This window comes from Balaenoptera musculus, chromosome 14 (assembly GCF_009873245.2).
Source record: "Balaenoptera musculus isolate JJ_BM4_2016_0621 chromosome 14, mBalMus1.pri.v3, whole genome shotgun sequence".
Lineage (NCBI taxonomy): Eukaryota > Metazoa > Chordata > Mammalia > Artiodactyla > Balaenopteridae > Balaenoptera > Balaenoptera musculus.
In genome coordinates, this window is record NC_045798.1 from 16,813,704 (window position 1) to 16,828,105 (window position 14,402).

A 14,402-nucleotide genomic window follows, 5' to 3' on the forward strand; every position below is an offset into this window, starting at 1 on the left:
CCCTTGTGTTCCCACATCTGGGTCTTTTCTCTGCCTGGAAGACTCACCCTCCCAGTCCAGCCTTAGACCCCACGCAAGAACAAGCTCAAGGTCTGACGTACTTTTGTCTTCTCCTAAAGCATCTAGTGCAGCACCTTTCTTAGAGCAGGCATGCAAATGATTGTCAGCCCTGGATATATGACTTCAGGATGTTTCCTTTGATGCTATTCAATCTCGAGGACACCCACCTTAATGGGGAAAAGTGGATTTAGGGGTGGCTGTAACGTAAGTCAGCAGATAAACAAGCCCAGTGGGTCCTCATGACAGCTGTCAGCTGGAAGGTCTATATGGGGGGAGGAGGGGGAGGCACTTACACCCTGAGCGGGGCCCTGATATTATTTATTTTGTTTGATCCTCACAACAACTTGATGGTGGGGAATAGTTCTTTTTATCCCTGCTTTTTATGGAACTTATGTGCAGCTCAGAGAGGATAAGTCCTTTGCCACTCCTAAGCTGGCAGTCTCTACCTTGATCAGGTTTTCCAGGCCAAAGCAAAAAGTTCTTGTGGAGTTTTGTCTGGAGCATATTAAATGTTGGCATTTCCTGCCTAGCATGTAGTTCTGTCACTCACTCAGCTGGCAGAACACCTGGCTGGCCCACAGCTGGCCTGAGGCCACGTCAGGGCTCATTTGGTCTGAGGAGGGCTGGCTGTTTCTGCCAGGAGCTTTCTGGGTCTCGAGTTCTGGGCTACCAGGCTGCGGAACCTGCTAAGAATAGGGTGAGGCTGGGCTTCTCACCTGTTGCCTCATCTGCCTCAAGGCTCATTGCACCTGCACGCCCTGGCCTGTGCAGTTGCCCAGCCCGTTCTTCCCTAAGGCTTCTCACCCTGCTCACTGGAGCTGTCCCTACCATGAAAGCACAGAGCACCAGGTCCTGACATTCCCTACCACGCACCTGAGAGTACAAAATCCATTGCCCATAGCGACAACAAATTGTCCCGTATCCCTCTTCATTACTGGGTGTCCTGTGATTTGCTCCTCAGTGGCTGCTACCCCAGGAGCTGACAACTGTGTTGCCTCAGCTTGGGGGTTCCAAAGTACCTCCAGGGAAACTTGCTCTTCAGCCTTAGTCCTGGGGCCTTTGCTCAGCTTCATTGTCTAAAGATGATTAGACCTGGGCCTTGAAGAGCAGAGGAGTGTACAGAAGGTGATGTCTGTCCTCTTCTGGGAGGGACAGACCTGTCTGGATGGATCTTCCCTTGGAAATATGTAAAAGTATGTGTAATATTTAATAAGAGGGCAGGGTCAGGCATCCTGACTCTAGTCTGATCCTATCAACTGAGAAGAAGGGCTCCCCGCCTTCCATTCATTCAACAAATATTTATTGAAAGCTCTACCAGGCAGGGTTTCTGGTTGCAGACAACTGAAACTCGCTCTGCGTAACTTAAGCAGAAAGAGAATATATTGGAATTAAATCTGAAATCTTACAGAATCAACAGGAAGGCTGGAGAACTGAGCTCCAAAACAGGAAGCCATGGGGAGTGGGGCAACAAATCCATTTGTTGTCCATGTACTAATTTCCCACTGGCCGATGGCTTTGCTGTACCCTCAAGAGCTGCAGCCCCAGGTGGGCTGAGCTCTTCCCTGGCCACTGAGATCCAGCCTAGCATGAGGCCTCCTCTCTCCTGGAGCAGAGGGCAGCAGGAAGTCACCAGCCTGCCCTGCACATAGGCCCTGGGCCTGCCTGGGCCTTGTTCTTTCCTCCCTCTTGGAGGGAAACACCCCAGGCCAGCAGCAGTGGTATCATCACGTTTATCCCCTTCATCTCCCGTTAGGTGACACTGCTGAGTGTGGAGATGACTGCGTTGAAGGAGGAGAGAGACCGACTCAGAATGACATCTGAGGACAAGGAACCAAAGGAGCAGCTTCAGAAGGCCATCAGGGACCGGGATGAGGCCATCGCAAAGTGAGTGGGCACCACTTGTTTAACTGAAAGTAACATGAGTATGTGCTCAATTTTAAAAGTTAAATCATACAGAAGAATACAAAACTGAAAGTGAGAGTTTCCCCGCTACCCGCCCTCACTCCCAATCCCATTCTTCTTCACAGACAGACACTACTGTTAAAAGTCAGGTATGCGTTTTTTGCAGCTTTTTTCCGTATGCATATACAGGTGTACAATATAGTTTTTGCAGATTTCTTTAAAAACATCAGTGAGATGATGCTCCACATGTCTTGTTTTTTTGTTTCCACTTATATCTTAGCTTTCCAATATCATTATATATATCTACCTCAACTTTTTAATTTTTAGGTTAGTTTTTTGGTTGTTTTTGTTTGTTTTATTTATCATTATAGACATTTTCAAGCATACACAGAAGTGAAAAACATAAGATGAATTCCGACCTACGTACTTCTGAGTTTCAACACTAACCAGCATATGGCCAGTGTTGTTTCATCTATAGCCACCCACTTCTTCCACCTCCCCTCTGGACCACGTTAAGGCAGATCACAAGACATCGTATCATCTCATCCATAAACACTTTCACATAAATCTCTATCAGAAAAAGACTCTTTGTAAAACACACACCAGAATTATCACACGTAAAAAAAGCTTAAAACAATTTCTTAATATCATCTAGTATCCAGTGTTCAAATTTCCCCAGTTGTCCCATAAATGTCTTTTTAAAAAAATATTTAATTTATTTGGCTGTGCCGGGTCTTAGCTGTGGCACTAGGGATCTTCGTTGCCATGTGTGGGATCTTCAGTTGCGGCATGTGGGATCTTTAGTTGCAGCATGTGGGATCTAGTTCCCTGACCAGGGATCGACTCCAGGCCCCCTGCATTGGGAGCATGGAGTCTTACTTAGCCACTGGACCACTAGGGAAGTCCCATAAATGTCTTTTTATAATTGATAAGTATCAGACTCCAAAGTCCACATATTCTGTTTACTTGTTATGTCCCAAAAGTCTGTAACACTTCCCCTTTCATTTTTTTTTCCAATTTGCATTTATTGAAGAAACTGGATCTTTTATCTCATAGTTTTTCTGCATTCTAAGTTCTATTGCATCCCCAGAGTGTCATTTAACATTTTTCTCTGTCCTTTATATTTGTAGTAAACTGGGTCATTTTTTTTTTTAACATTGTAATTTCACTGTTTCTTTTTGTTTTCATTTATTTTTGGTTGTGGTGGGTCTTTGTTGCTGCACGTGGGCTTTCTCTAGTTGCGGCGAGCAGGGGCTGCTCTTTGTTGCAGTGCACGGGCTTCTCATTGCAGTGGCTTCTCTTGTTGCAGAGCACGGGCTCTAGGCGCATGGGCTTCAGTAGTTGTGGCACGCGGGCTCTGTAGTTGTGGCTCTCGAGATCTAGAGCGCAGACTCAGTAGTTGTAGCGCACGGGCTTAATTGCTCCACGGCATGTGGGATCTTCCCAGACCGGGGCTCGAACCCATGTCCCCTGTATTGGCAGGCGGATTCTTAACCACTGCACCACCAGGGAAGTCCCTGGGTCATTTTTAAATAATGTTTTGGGCTTTCTCTGGCAGAGAAGAAATGCATAAATGCATTCTTTTACATTCAAAATATGTGGCGGTACATAGGCAAAAAACATTTACATATTCCCCATTCCCCTGAAAATTATTTATCACACACTCAATCTGCCGTATACGCTGTGTGTGAGGAGATAAAAGGTACTAAAAATGCGCCTGCTTTGGGGGCTTTACAATGCATTAATAACAACATTTGTGCATCACTTTACTACTTACAAAACACTTCATCCTTTCATCATCCCAGCCACAGCAAGAAGTAAAACTTTTTAATCCAGTTTTACAGATGAGGAAATTTCCCCGGGATCACAGCCAGCGCTGATCACTGGCCTCCACCTCAGGTCTCTGACTCCTGTTCCACATCCTTTCTCCTTACCTCAAGGCTGCTTGTCAGGAAGCTAAAGCGAGGTTATTTAAAACAATTTGTAGAGGCTTTCCTGGTGGCGCAGTGGTTGAGAATCTGTCTGCCAATGCAGGGGACACGGGTTCGAGCCCTGGTCTGGGAAGATCCCACATACCGCGGAGCAACTAGGCCCGTGAGCCACAATTACTGAGCCTGCGCGTCTGGAGCCTGTGCTCCACAACAAGAGAGGCCGCGATAGTGAGAGGCTCGCACGCCGCGATGAAGAGTGGCCCCCACTTGCCGCAGCTGGAGAAAGCCCTCGCACAGAAACAAAGACCCAACACAGCCATAAATAAATAAATAAATAAGTAAATAAATAAATAAATAAATAAATAAATAGGATGCATTTCAAATTGTCTTAAAAAAAAAAACAATTTGTAAATAGATACTATTTGCCTTTTTAAAAAGTAATATGACACGTTTTAATTTCTGACTTTAAAATTCACACCTTCCCACTTCTCGCTTCCATATACAATTGTCCCCTCCCCTCCCTTCTGTTCTCTTTAATCATTTCCATCATCTCCGTTTCATAGTTTTACCTTTGGGTCCCCTTGTCTATCTGGTCAGAATCTCATATCAGGTTGTCTTTCAACCTCCAGTTCATTTTGGAATTATCCTTAGTGAGGCTCACAAACCTGTGTTATCTTTGCCATTCCTGGTGGATTTAGTTACTGAATACTTGAATAGCAGTGTGGTATTTTGGAGTGAGACCGTACTTTTATGAATAACAAAGGGTGAGATTGTGCCAAACAATTAGGGAATAAAATGGTAAAATTAGGGTACTAATTGTAGAAGCCCAATGGGAATAAAAAGCAGAATAAGTTAGAAGTAGAGTCTAGTTGGTCACCTTCTCTCAGCTAGACAAGCGGAGGAGAGCTGACCATCAAGCTCTGACCATACTCTGTCATCAGCATGGGAGGTGGGAGATACAGCCAGAGAAAGTGCCAGGGTGCAGGAGAGCAGAAAGAGCAGTTGTCCAGTCCTCTCCCTTAAAATAAGTGCACCTAGCTCTGACACCTGGGTGACAGGAAATCACCAAATCTCCATGAACCTTGAAATGCATGTCCTTTCCTGCTGCCAAAGGAGGCCCCCAGTTAACCTCCTGGCGTCTGACTGAGCAGATTTGCACACTCTCCTCCCTGAGTAGGGAGAATTCTGGACCTGTTCTTCCTGGACCCTGTAAAACAGGGCTGGTCCTTAGGGAGGGTGTTAGATCACTCCAGGATAGTTCTTTTTCTGTCCCTTAGAAATGAAATTCTGGGTATACAAAAATTCAGACAAGAGACCTAAAGAATCATTCAATGTGGGGGAATCACACATTTGTATAGGACCATAAGAATTTTACAAGATCCTTTCATATACATCATCTCTGATCCTGGCTGCGCTTTAGTATCATCTGGGGAAGTCTCCCCCTGCCAGAGCCCTCTCCAGAGCAATTCAATCTGAATCTCTGAGTTTGGGGCAACTTCTTAAAAGCTTCCCCTTACGCCCACCCCATTATTCTAATGTGCAGACAGGGGTGAGAACCCCCCAAGGAAAATAACTTCCCTCTCTTCACTGGACAGCAACAACCTTAAGGTGTTCCTTATCCTGTACAATAGGTGAGTTTCAGAAAAGTTAAGTAACAGTTTTATCTCCTTGCAGGTGAAAGGTCCTCAGTGAAAAAAATCCGGGGCTAGCAGTCTGCCGTACAAAAACAAAAAGGAGTCAGTTGCTAGTGGTTTCATTTAAATAAGGAATTCTTCTAGCCCTTTGAAATATTCTTTTTTAAAACTGATTAGGGACTTCCCTGGTGGTCCAGTGGGTAAGACTCCGTGCTCCCAATGCAGGGGGCCCGGGTTGGATCCCTGGTCGTGGGAACTAGATCCTGCATGCATGCATGCTGCAACTAAGAGCCTGCATGAGGCAACTGGGACCTGGTGCAGCCAAAATAAATAAATAAAGTATTTAAAAGAAAAAAAAGACACATTTAAAAAAAATAAAAGTAGGAAATGCCTCTGAAATAAAAATATATTTTTTTAAAACTGATGAATGTATTGATCAGGGACTTCTGCAGCATTGCTTTCCTTGCCTGGGGTTTCCCATGAACGAGAAGCACCAAGATTCCCTAGTGAGCAAACGTTCCGGAGGGTGCAGTCCAAGGCTGTGACACCTAGGTCCGCAAGGTGGGCCCAGCTCAGGGGGCTTTCAGGAAGGAAGGGGACCCCTCGATGCCTGGCGGGCCGCAGTTGCTGCTGGACCTCTGCCCCTCCGCCAGCAGCATTACTCAGCACATTCTGGGGTCTTCAGGCTGTTCGTGGCGACACCTGCCGGGAGACGCCTGTAAGCTCAAGAGGCTGCCCTGCCGCGGGGCGCTAGGGGTTTGCGTTGACGTTCCAGGACCCGGGCGTCCATGACAACCCGCGCCTTGCAAGGATTTCCGCAGTTTGCGGCCAGCCAATGGCAGTGGGCGTGACGGGAGCAGCGTGCGGCATTTGAGATGCCGGAGCTGATTGGACAGGCTCAGCTCCTGTCCCCACAGCTGCAGTGCGGGTGGGCGGACCTGGTGTGAGAGGTCTGGAGCGGCTTCTCTAGGAAGGGTAGGCGGGGAGCCGTTCTGGGACCTTGGAGTGTTGGGGGAGGTGACCGATTGCTCGGTGGACTTGAGGCCAGAGAGGAAGTGCTGGTCGCGTGGTGGCCCGAGCGGATTACCCCAACTGCTCTGCCTTCCGGCCGCGCTTAGCTTTGATGTGAGCTGGGCAGCTTCTGCGGTGGGTCCTCTCAAGGCCATGCACATTGGTCGCTGGCCCTGTGCGACGAGGAGTTTTGTTAGTTTTGCCCTTTTGAATGTGAAGGGTAACGGTTGATGGGCTTCCCTGGTGGCACAGTGGTTAAGAATCCACCTGCCAATGCAGGGAACACGGGTTCGAGCCCTGGTCTGGGAAGATCCCACATCGCGGAGCAACTAAGCCCGTGTGCCACAGCTATTGAGCCTGCGCTCTAGAGCCCACGAGCCATAACTACTGAGCCAGTTCACCTGGAGCCGGTGCTCTGCAACAAGAGAAGCCACCGCAATGCGAAGCCGGCGCTCCACAACGAAGAGTAGCCCCCACTCGCCGCAACTAGAGAAAGCCCGCGCACAGCAACAAAGACCCAACGCAGCCAAATAAATAAATAAATTTATTTTTTTTAAAAAAAGGTAACGGTTGATGAAGATAAGGGCTAAATAATGCTCATTTTGGCAGCTGGGCAACCAGTGCCACCTAGCAGAAGCTGCCCAGCTAGTCTCTTGCATTTTTTATTCCCATTCCCCGGCTCCCCAAAAATTGTCCTTTGCGTTGAACAACCATGATTTAGGAATGTTGGGGAAGGTGAACAAAATAATATGTAAAACATATCAAAATGCGAAAATACAAAATGCAAAAGTGTGGGAGCAATTACCCATCAGTGATCCTCATCCAGAGATAACCAAGTAGACATTTTTGTGTATGACCTTCGAATACACACAGGCAATTTTTCTTTTACAAAGCTTGTATCATATGTGACCTTGTTTCTTGTTTTTTTTCTCCGCCCAGCATACATCAGGAGTATTGCCCCACTGTCAGTAAATATTCAATGTCATGGTTGTTACTGGTGATTGTATTCCATCATATAATTTACCCTAATTGTTGGCTACAACGATTAGCTAAGCTGTGATGATCACCACTGTGTGGCTGCCTTTGCACACACCCTTAAAGGGGGATTGCTAGTGAAAAGGAGAGCACTAGGAGGTTAAGTCCAACTTCCAAGGGGACTGGCCTTTTGGGGGAAAAATTAGCAGTTCCTTAGTGCTGTGAGGCCTTTGATCTCTGGGTTCCAGTCCTGATTTAAGTATCATTCTTTTTTAATCACTTCTTGTTTGAGATGGGATAACAAATTATTCTTTCACCTACAGGTTGGTTATGAAAATTGAGAAAATGTATATGAGAGCATATTGCAAAACTTTCCAACCCTCCACAAGTAACATCATAGTTACTGTTACAGTTACTGTTTGTTGTGAGTTTGAGGTCAGAGGCTGTTTCCTCATCCTGAGGACTCCAGGTGCCCCAGGCAAAGAACCTGATGCCTCTGGCACAAGGTGTCCACGCTCACCCTGGCTTGTCTGTTTTCAGGAAGAACGCTGTGGAGCTGGAACTCGCCAAGTGCAAGATGGACATGATGTCTCTGAACAGCCAGCTACTGGATGCCATTCAGCAGAAACTGAACCTCTCACAGCAGCTTGAGGCTTGGCAGGTAAGGGAGAGTCTCTGAACCCAGGCTGAGTGTAAGAATGAGAGCTTGTTACTGGAGGGTCCCATGCATGTGGGGTGAGCAGTAATCCCAGTCTTCACCTGCTGAAATTCAGGGCTCGTGGTCCCCCAGTCCCTGGGGAAGAATGCCTAAAGGAAGATGCTCTCGAGAGCAAGGAACCCCGGGCTGTGCCGACCTCTAGGCTTGGAGCAGGGGCCTCCTTCAGCTAGTCGTCCTGGCTTTGTTTAAATTAGCCAGAAAGAAACGGCCGTTAACGTGGAGGGCCCAGGAAGCCCTATATGACTGACTGAAAATTCACAACTGGATGTTTGTAGTTCAGCCATCCTTGGGTTGCCAGCAGCTGATGCTCTTCCCTTTCTCAAAGGCCAGCTTCCTTTTTTCCAAAGAGCACTGTCCTGGCACAGGTCTGGGGAAAATGAGTCAGTGTGTCCGTCTCTAGGACCACAGTTGTCAGAGTCCAGTCAGCCTACCCTGCCCCAGGCCCAGTGCGGCTGCCCACTGGGCCAGGGCCATACTTGCTTTTTGTTAATGAGGTTAGGGTAGTACAATTTCAGGATGTGGGTGTAACCATTCTTGTTTCTCCCCAAGAAATCCTAACCAGATAGATGAAAAGTCCCCTGCGGCTTTCCCAGGCAAGCCCCACATGGAGGGCAGGTTAGAAGCGACTGTTCCTCCACGGCCCTGCCGGGCTGGCCACAGGAGCACCGGCTTCCCCGCTAGAGAGCTGCTCCCTGGCTCCCTGCCTTCTGCCCCAAAGCCAGCTGCTGTTTCCTGGCTCACCGCCCCTGTTCTTCTCTCTTTTCTCTCGGCTACAGTTTGCTTCCTCAGGGCTTTTTACTATCTGGCTCCTTTGGTTTCTGATCTAGTGGCCTTTCTCAGTTCCCGTATCAACAGCTTTAGTTGTACACCCCTCCTGCCTTTGAGGTGAGATTGAGCCCTCATCCCCCCACCCTCTTCCCTGCCACCATCGCAGTCCTGCCCCTGCCGCCTCCCTTGTGGTCCACCGTGTTGTGTGTCGGTGCCGGCGTCATCTCCGTACAGCGTGCCATGCCATCGATCGAGCCCCGGCCTCCCTCCTCCTTCCACTGTCACATCTGGTGAGCGCGGCAGCTGGTGGCCCAGTACTGACAGGCTGACCTGTCTGACCCTGGTTTCTTGGTTCCACCTCCTCATAAATGGGTTGTTTTATAGAAGTAACGGCCGGCATGGAATTACGAGCAGCTCATGCATGTGTGTGTACAAAGTTTTGAATTGATATATTTCACGGAATTATCTTGATAAATCTTAAAGTATAAAAAAACTGCAGTTTGCAATGTACCAGAAAAAACACTGGCAGCTTTGAAAGGGTTTCTTTCTGAAGGACCCCATGACATTCCTAAGGTTGCACTTAACAACATAGATTTTTATGGAGCACTTCCCAAGTACAGGGCACTGTGCTGAGGATTTGACACGGGGACCTTCAAAGTAGGGACTATATCTTATTTTTGTGAGGAGGAGAGGTGTAGGTAGAAAGTTGAATATGAAGAAGGGAGGGGAGGAAGGCAGGAGAGCAGGACGTGAGCAAGGGGTCCACACCCGCCGCCACCTGGTGACATGGTCAGGAAAGTCCCTTTGTTTCACACTGAAACTTGCAAAGACATTTGAGTGACTGGTGAGAGCTTAGGTGGGTGTGTAGGAGTGGTGGACAAGCTGGTCAAGCTGGTCAAGCTGGTCAAGCTGCGAGAGGGGCCCAGCCAGCCCACTTCCTGTGCTCAGCAAGTGAGCAGCTGCTCTGGGCCGCTGAGGTCATCTGCCCCGACCTCAGGAAACGCCCAGCCCGACAGCAGGCCTCACAGTCCTGTGCACGAACAGACACGAGCAGCTGATTCACTCCAGCATTCGGCCCAAGGCTCGGTCTTTTCACCAGGACATCCCAGAGCCCATCGGGTTTAGGGTGAAGGAATCAGGCAGATGCTTGTGTTTCCAGCTGATGTTACTAGATAGGGCTGCTTTTGATTCTAAACCAATAGTTTTCATAGTGTGTTAGTGGTGGAACGCCTTTTATCAAATGGAATCTTGCACAGACTCAGAATCTAGCAAGTAGAATGGAGAGTGGAGCTGCTCAGTCCGTTAGCCCCTCCGTGGCATAAAAGCTGATACTCTGTAAGGCGAAGTCAGGGAGAAGTGGGAATTTTCTATGCAACTTTAACACACCGGAAGGGAAAGGTGCTACCCCATTGAGGAAGCCAAGGAAGTGGGCGTTAAGTTGGAGCAAGAGAAGCCCCGAAGATGGTGGTGCCCCCTGGCCTCTGCCAGTGGGGGCCGAGCGCACGGTTGGTGGTCAGCGACGATGGCAGCAGGGAGCCTGTGACCTCACACGTGGGCCTGCCAGGGGTGCATGGGCATCAGCAGTTCAGGCTGGTAGTAATTTGAAGGGGATGAAGGGGCAGGAAAAGCCCCCTGAGGCCAGGATGTTAGGCTGGAGAGCTGGCAAGCTGAGGCCACCCCAGGGCTTGGTGGGGGGTGGGTACCAAGTGAGAGGTGCCCACCCAGACCCAAGGGGTCACAGGAAGTAGGACAGAGAGGGCTGGTCACAGGCAAGGCTGAGCACTGGTGTGGGCTGGCAGGCCTGGGTGGAGAGGCAGACAGGCAAGTATCAGCTGCAGCCATCCTCTGGGCCCATAGAGATACACCTGGTCTGCGGGGTCAGCCGAGGGAGTAATACTAGTGAGAAGCCAGCCCAAGCCCTGAGGAGACTGGAGGTGCCGCGTGGCTACTGTTGTGTCCCCGCACTGCGTCCACACTTGCTGCTTTCTTGGTCGCGTCGGGGCAGCCGTGGCTGCAGCCGCTCACTCATCTCATCCGTCATCCTCACCTCTCGTGCTTCCTACGTTTGCCACCTCCCCGCCCACCCCCAGCGCCGGGTCAGAGCTGCTCAGCCCCCTCCGCTCTGCCCTCTGCAGGATGACATGCACAGGGTCATTGACCGACAGCTGATGGACACGCACCTGAAGGAACAGAGCCGGCCTGCTGCTGCCCTCTCTAGGGCCCACGGCTCGCGGCGTGGCGATGAGCCCAGCACCGCTGAAGGCAAACGGCTCTTCTCATTCTTCAGGAAAATTTAAACTGGGAGGAGTCAGGCCAGCAAGGATGGGCGCACTGGAGGCGACTGAAAAGGGGGCATGGGCTGGGGCCCAGCGCACCATGTGTGCACGCCAGACCCCACCCCCCGGCCAGGCGCAGCGGCCGCACTGCCCACCCGCACAGGGGCCAAGTCGTCCAGGAGGGCCCACTCGACCTCTGAAGGCTGCTCTCAACAGAGGGACAGGCAGGAGCCTTGTCCCCACTGCCTGGCCACACCCAGCCTGGGCTTCCCTGGGATCCGCTGCTGTTGAGCGGGGCTCAGGCTGCCTCCAGAGTGGCCCCTTGGTTGGGCTCTGCTGCTCAGACCTGATGGATCACAGCCCACCCCGCCTACCCCTCAATGACTCCCATGCCCAACCCCAAGCACCGCTGCCCTTCTGCTTTGGAATACGGGGAATGGAAGAAATGGAGGCCCTTTCTGCATGCCTCAGGAGGCCCTGGCTGCCCCCAGCTGGTCTGAGCCACGGGGGCCTAGTCCTGCAGGGCACCAGGCCCCAGCCTGAACCCCACCCTCCAGCAACCCTTGGCCCAGGGAGGAGGCGGCCCCTCACCCACGTGCATGCACCGCTGCTGGAGCACCTACGGGCCAGGAGCCCCAGCCTGCGGGGCCTGACGGCCGGGGCTGTTCTCGCACTCGGCCACAGCGGGCCCTGCCGGGGCTTGGCTGAGGCCACCCCAAGCCTAAGAGGAAGAAGGGCAGTGCCCCGGCCCCCGCCACTGCTGCCCTCCCTCCCCCACGCCCTCCAGTGCAGGCCTTCCTCCTCAACGGGGCCCTCTGCAGGCTTAGCCCTCTCCCCTTCCTGGCACCAGGGCTGAGAGGGGTCTGCTCCTCCCACAGGCCCCTGGCACCCCTTACACATACAAGTTCATGGCCAAGCAAGTCCAGGCCACAGAATGGCTCCGGAGGGGTCTGTGGTCAGCCACTCCACCTCAAGGGCAGTGTTGGCACCATGGGGTGGACACCTCCAGATGCTGCCCACCAGGCCCACAGAAGGACCAACCCGGCGACCCAACTCCTGATCCTTCCTCAGCGACCACTTCACCTTCTCTGCTGAGGCCCCGACTCAGAGGCGCCCGGACTGAGCCAGCCCACAAGCCGCTTTACAAAGGATCGTCTCCCTCCCTCACACGGGAAAAGCACAGCAGGGATGAGTGGAAAGAATGTACCTATAGATATGTACATACCACAGTGCTGTAATTTTGTATGTAGCAATCATGTAAATACATGTATGGATTTTATAATATACATATTATATATGAATCTATAAAGGCATATTTTTAGAAAAACAGCGCACCACTGCTTCTTTTGAAAATAGTCTAAGAATAAAATGAATTTCTACAGAGCTTCCCGCCTCAGTCACTGGGTACCCAGAGTGGGTGTTTGGGCAGAATGCAGCTTTACGTTTTCGAACCGCTGGCTGGCTGGCTGGCTGTGAAAAGGCAGTGATAGTGAGTCACCCATGCACCTGGGAGGTCACCTCATGCGTTGGTGCAAAATCAGTGGTTTCAGCCAGGAAAAGGCACCTCCCCTGGAGAGTGGAGGCAGCCCATCAGTGACGGCTGTTTTGTGAGCAGTGACCCAAGGCACCGTGTCTACGCCCACCCTGGCCCCGGGCTCCCTGCCAGCGCCGCAGCTGCCCAGCTACAGGCAGACCCTGCCAGCACCGCTTACCAAGCCGTGAGCAGGTCCAACAGCTTGGCAGAAACTCTGAGGCAGAAAGAAATCACTGTAGGCAAAGCTTCCGCTGTATCCTTCTGGGCACACGGAGAATAAACACGGCATTTCCCCTGGCATCTTACCACATGTGCTGCCAGCCAGAGGGGAAGCTCAACCCGGACCCACCTTTCGTGGAGAAAACAAACTTGGCTTCTGAAAGCATCCCTGAGCCTTGATGGGCACCTGTGCAGGACTCAGACCAGAACAAACAAGAGCTGGACACAATGGGTGGGAAGCAGCCAGCCCACCCAGAGCACAGCTGGAGGAGAGGAAACAGACCCTGGAAGAAAATCTGGCAGCTTGAACCTTTATTTTTAGTATTTTTTTAAAAAGCATAATTAGAAACTTTCAATACAGAAATAATCCTAGCAAACCATTTAAAAGTTTTGTTGTTCAACAGGAATTTCACATCAGGTCCACCAGGACACCGGTCCAGCCCTGAATTCCCCCTCCCCCACCCCCCCATTCATGCGTGTGACATTCAGCGGGACAGGCACGCTGTCATCACCAAATCACCCCACCACCTGGGTCTGGATGTCCAGTTGCCAGAAGCCACGGTGGCTTCTAGCCTGGGCTGGAAACTTCCAGGACCCCCTCCTCTTACTGCTTGAATTTGCAAGCACTGCCACACCAGTGTCACCTCAGAGCCGAGCTGTGGCCCACCCAGGAGGCCTGAGCTCTCCACACCCTCCACGGGGCCTGTGGTCGCCAGGACGGTCCTGAGGATGGAGACCACGCTGTGGCTCCCAGCACCCCAACCAGACAGGGCTACCTGCTGTCACCCCACAGCACCGCCTTACCAGGCCCAGCGCTCCCACTTCATCCTGTGGCTCCAAAGTGAAGGCCTGTCACGCAGAACTATGGGCTTTTGGCAGTTTGGGGAAGTGGAGAAGAAGAAACCCCCAGTTTTTATTGATTGAAACCCCATCAACAGTGACATGGAAGATCTGCAGTGAGATCTGTGATGTGATTGTCCAATCAGGTCTTGGCCTGGAAATCACCTAGGAAAGGAAATCTAGTAAAACACATCATGGTGTTGAAATAAATTATTCCCAGGTTACGTGATCCTTTTAGGGGAAAGGTGAATGAAGCGCCTCAAGGGGGTGGGGGTGACAGTCATCAAGTGCAGACGACCCTGGTTCCTCCTCCAGGGCACCACGGTGGGTCAGAGCCGGCTCCCAGCCCCAGCGGCCATTCCTTCCCACTCACTAAGAAATCCTCATGCTACCTTTGTACTAAAACAGTCCTGTCAGTGATCCAGGGCTGCCTGCGTGCAGCTCAGAGACATCGTCCCCACAGCCCAGCGGCCCCTGGCACCCACTCCCACACTCAAAGGTGCCTGGGGCTGCATCGGAGACCCAGGACTCAGC

At 51.1% G+C, this 14,402-nt stretch overlaps 1 protein-coding gene across 5 annotated transcripts in view; it reads left to right on the top strand.

Annotated features, from left to right (window-relative positions):
• LOC118906919 (BICD family-like cargo adapter 1) overlaps nucleotides 1–13,216 on the top strand; it is a 94,902-nt gene extending 81,686 nt beyond the window's left edge. For 4 of the 5 annotated variants that reach the window (XM_036874869.1, XM_036874872.1, XM_036874871.1 and 1 more), the window contains 3 exons: nucleotides 1,814–1,944; nucleotides 8,054–8,174; nucleotides 11,135–13,216. In XM_036874869.1, coding sequence (XP_036730764.1) covers nucleotides 1,814–1,944; nucleotides 8,054–8,174; nucleotides 11,135–11,296 — 414 coding nt within the window. In that variant the 3' untranslated portion in view covers nucleotides 11,297–13,216. Of the gene's footprint in view, nucleotides 1–1,813; nucleotides 1,945–8,053; nucleotides 8,175–9,007; nucleotides 9,117–11,134 lie in introns of all 5 variants that reach the window. The other variant, XR_005022620.1, reaches the window with a different exon arrangement.
• The last annotated feature ends 1,186 nt before the right edge of the window (nucleotides 13,217–14,402 follow it).